Source organism: Lycium barbarum, chromosome 4 (assembly GCF_019175385.1).
Source record: "Lycium barbarum isolate Lr01 chromosome 4, ASM1917538v2, whole genome shotgun sequence".
NCBI lineage: Eukaryota > Viridiplantae > Streptophyta > Magnoliopsida > Solanales > Solanaceae > Lycium > Lycium barbarum.
Genome location: NC_083340.1, coordinates 107658689 through 107661202, shown reverse-complemented (window position 1 = coordinate 107661202; position 2514 = coordinate 107658689). Strand labels below are relative to the sequence as shown.

Sequence of the window (2514 nt, the reverse complement as noted above, 5' to 3'; positions counted from 1 at the left end):
CAGCTTATTGGAAGTGTGTTTCCACAAGATCTCGAGTGGTACACTAGGCTAGAGTTAGTCTAGGTGTATTAGTGGTCCTTAGCTAGAGTTAGCTAAGTTGAGTGGCTTGCAATTAGAGTATTGCAAGTGTGGAGGCACTACGGGAGTTAGTTCCTAGGTTACATAAGCATTATTGTAAGGATGAGGGATTATGGGAGTCAGTTCTTACCTTACGATAGAGTTGTAACCTGACGTTGCTCGTGTAGTGGAGTTGAAATCCTACTGGGGTAGGTCGTGGTTTTTAATCACTTGAGCAAGGAGTTTTTCACGGTTAAATTATGCTTTCTTTACTTACTGCATTGCATAAGGGAACTGGTACACAACTAGGTCCCTCCATACTGTTTGGTGAACGCACAACCTATATCAATTGGTATCGGAGTAGGCCCTTTCTAAAAGGCTAACACCTAGAAAGGATCCTCAGTCTAATGGCTGCTCCACCAAACTCAGAAGAAGGATACTCGATGACAACACCACCACGGGAAAATGATGAGTCAGACATGGAACATTTCACCCGTAAGTTTCAAATGATGATTAGAAGGGACAAAAGATCCAGCAAAAAGAATTTCATTCCCAAACAAGCATACGATTAAAATGAGTCAATCGTCTCACTCATGGCCAAGTCAGATCCAGATGGTAAAGATGAGAAAGTCAAGAATGAAACAGATGGAGGGGGTCAAAAATGGTACATGGATAGCGTCTGCTCAAAGCACATGATCGGTGAAAAGGATCACTTTCTCTCACTCAAAGCTTTTCAAAGTGGGAGTGTATCCTTTGAAAATAGTAAGAAGGTGCACATTCTTGGAGTAGAAAAAGTTGAAAGGACAATTGCTCATGCCATAGAAAATGCATACTTTGTAAATGGTCTGAAGTATAGCCTGGTAAGCGTGTCTCAAATCTGTGACAGAGGAAATGAAGTCAAGTTCCTGTCTTGCTCTTGCACAGTCACAAGTCTCAAAACTGGTGAAGTGGTTCTGGTTGCCAAGAGATTCAAAAATGTATATGTCATAGACTTTGGCTCCCAAGACGAAAGTGATTTGACCTGTCTGAGTGCAATTGAGGAAGATCCTGAGCTCTGGCATAGACGACTGGGGCATGCAAGCTTTTCGTTATTAAACAAACTTGTTGTGAAAGACTTGATTCGTGGATTACCAAAGGCAAAGTTTAAGGATCACAATACTTGCGATGCTAGCATAAGATGGAAGCAGGTGAGATCTTCCTTTAAACCCAAGAAATAAGTAAGTACCTCGAGGCCCCTTGAAATGTTTCATATGGATCTCTGCGGACCAAGTAAAACTTGGGACCCTTGTCGCGAGCATTAGATCTGATCATGGGACTGCATTTGATAATGCTCAGTTCGATGATTTCTGTATTGAAAATGGCATCAGTCACAATTTTTCTACCCCTAGAACACCTCAACAAAATGATGTTTTGGAGAAATAAAACAAAACTCTTAAAGATATGGCAAGAACAATATTAATAGCTAGTGGGGTATCCAAATGTTTTTGGGTTGAAGCCCTGAACACTACTTGTCATGTAATAAACAGATGCATGATCAGGTTTTTACTTAAAAAAAACTCCATACGAGCTGTTAAATGAAAGAAAACCCTAGTTGACTTACTTAAGAGCTTCTGGCTGCAAATGCTTTGTACTCACCAACGACAAGGAAGCTCTGGAAAAATTTGATGCCAAAAGTGATGAAGGTATCTTCCTTGAGTACTTTTCTCATAGCAAAGCATACAAAGTCTACAAAAAAAGGACACAAACTGAGGAGGAAAGTGTGCATGTAATTTTCAATGAGTCTAGCTTTCAAAGGGATGTTAGGGTTCTATATGATGAAGAGGAAGATTGAGTTTTCCCAAAAGTTCCAGCTAAAGACACTGAAATCTTCAATAGGAAGACTGAGCTGATGAATCAAATCAAACTAGTCGATGAAGAAAATGTTGATAATTCTCCAGAGGAAGTAGAGGAACCTGCCTCTCAGATCACTACCCTAGAGGCTCTGCATAGAGTGACATATGTTGTATCAGGAACTCCGAAAGCCAATCAAGAAAGTGGTGGAAATGGATCAATGGATGCTAACAACGGATCCAACAATGAAGAAGTTGGTCCATCTACTCCTGCTGTTCAAACATCCACCTGGAAGCTCAGAGGATCTCACCCTCTTCATAATGTAATTACTCATCTAAACTCAGGCATTCAAACCGGATCTAAGGCAAGAAACATATTTACCTTTTCAACATTTCTATCTCAAATTAAGCCTAAGAATATCATAGAAGCCTTAAAGGATGCCGACTGGATAGCTGTTATGTAAGAAGAGCTTCATCACTTTGAAATAAATAAAGTATGACACCTAGTCCCTCGACCATCAGATAGAACTGTGACAGGCACCAGGTGGGTGTTCTGTAACAAGCTTGATGAGCTTAGGAATACAACCAGAAACAAGGCAAGACTAATAGTTCAAGGCTACAATCAAGA

General features: G+C 40.4%; 1 protein-coding gene across 1 annotated transcript; it reads left to right on the top strand.

Moving 5' to 3' along the window:
* Positions 1–650: 650 nt before the first annotated feature.
* On the top strand, positions 651–1888 carry LOC132637646 (uncharacterized). The gene is made up of 2 exons (XM_060354707.1): positions 651–1244; positions 1703–1888. Exons 1-2 carry the CDS (start codon positions 651–653, stop codon positions 1886–1888), a joined length of 780 nt encoding a protein of 259 aa, XP_060210690.1.
* The last annotated feature ends 626 nt before the right edge of the window (positions 1889–2514 follow it).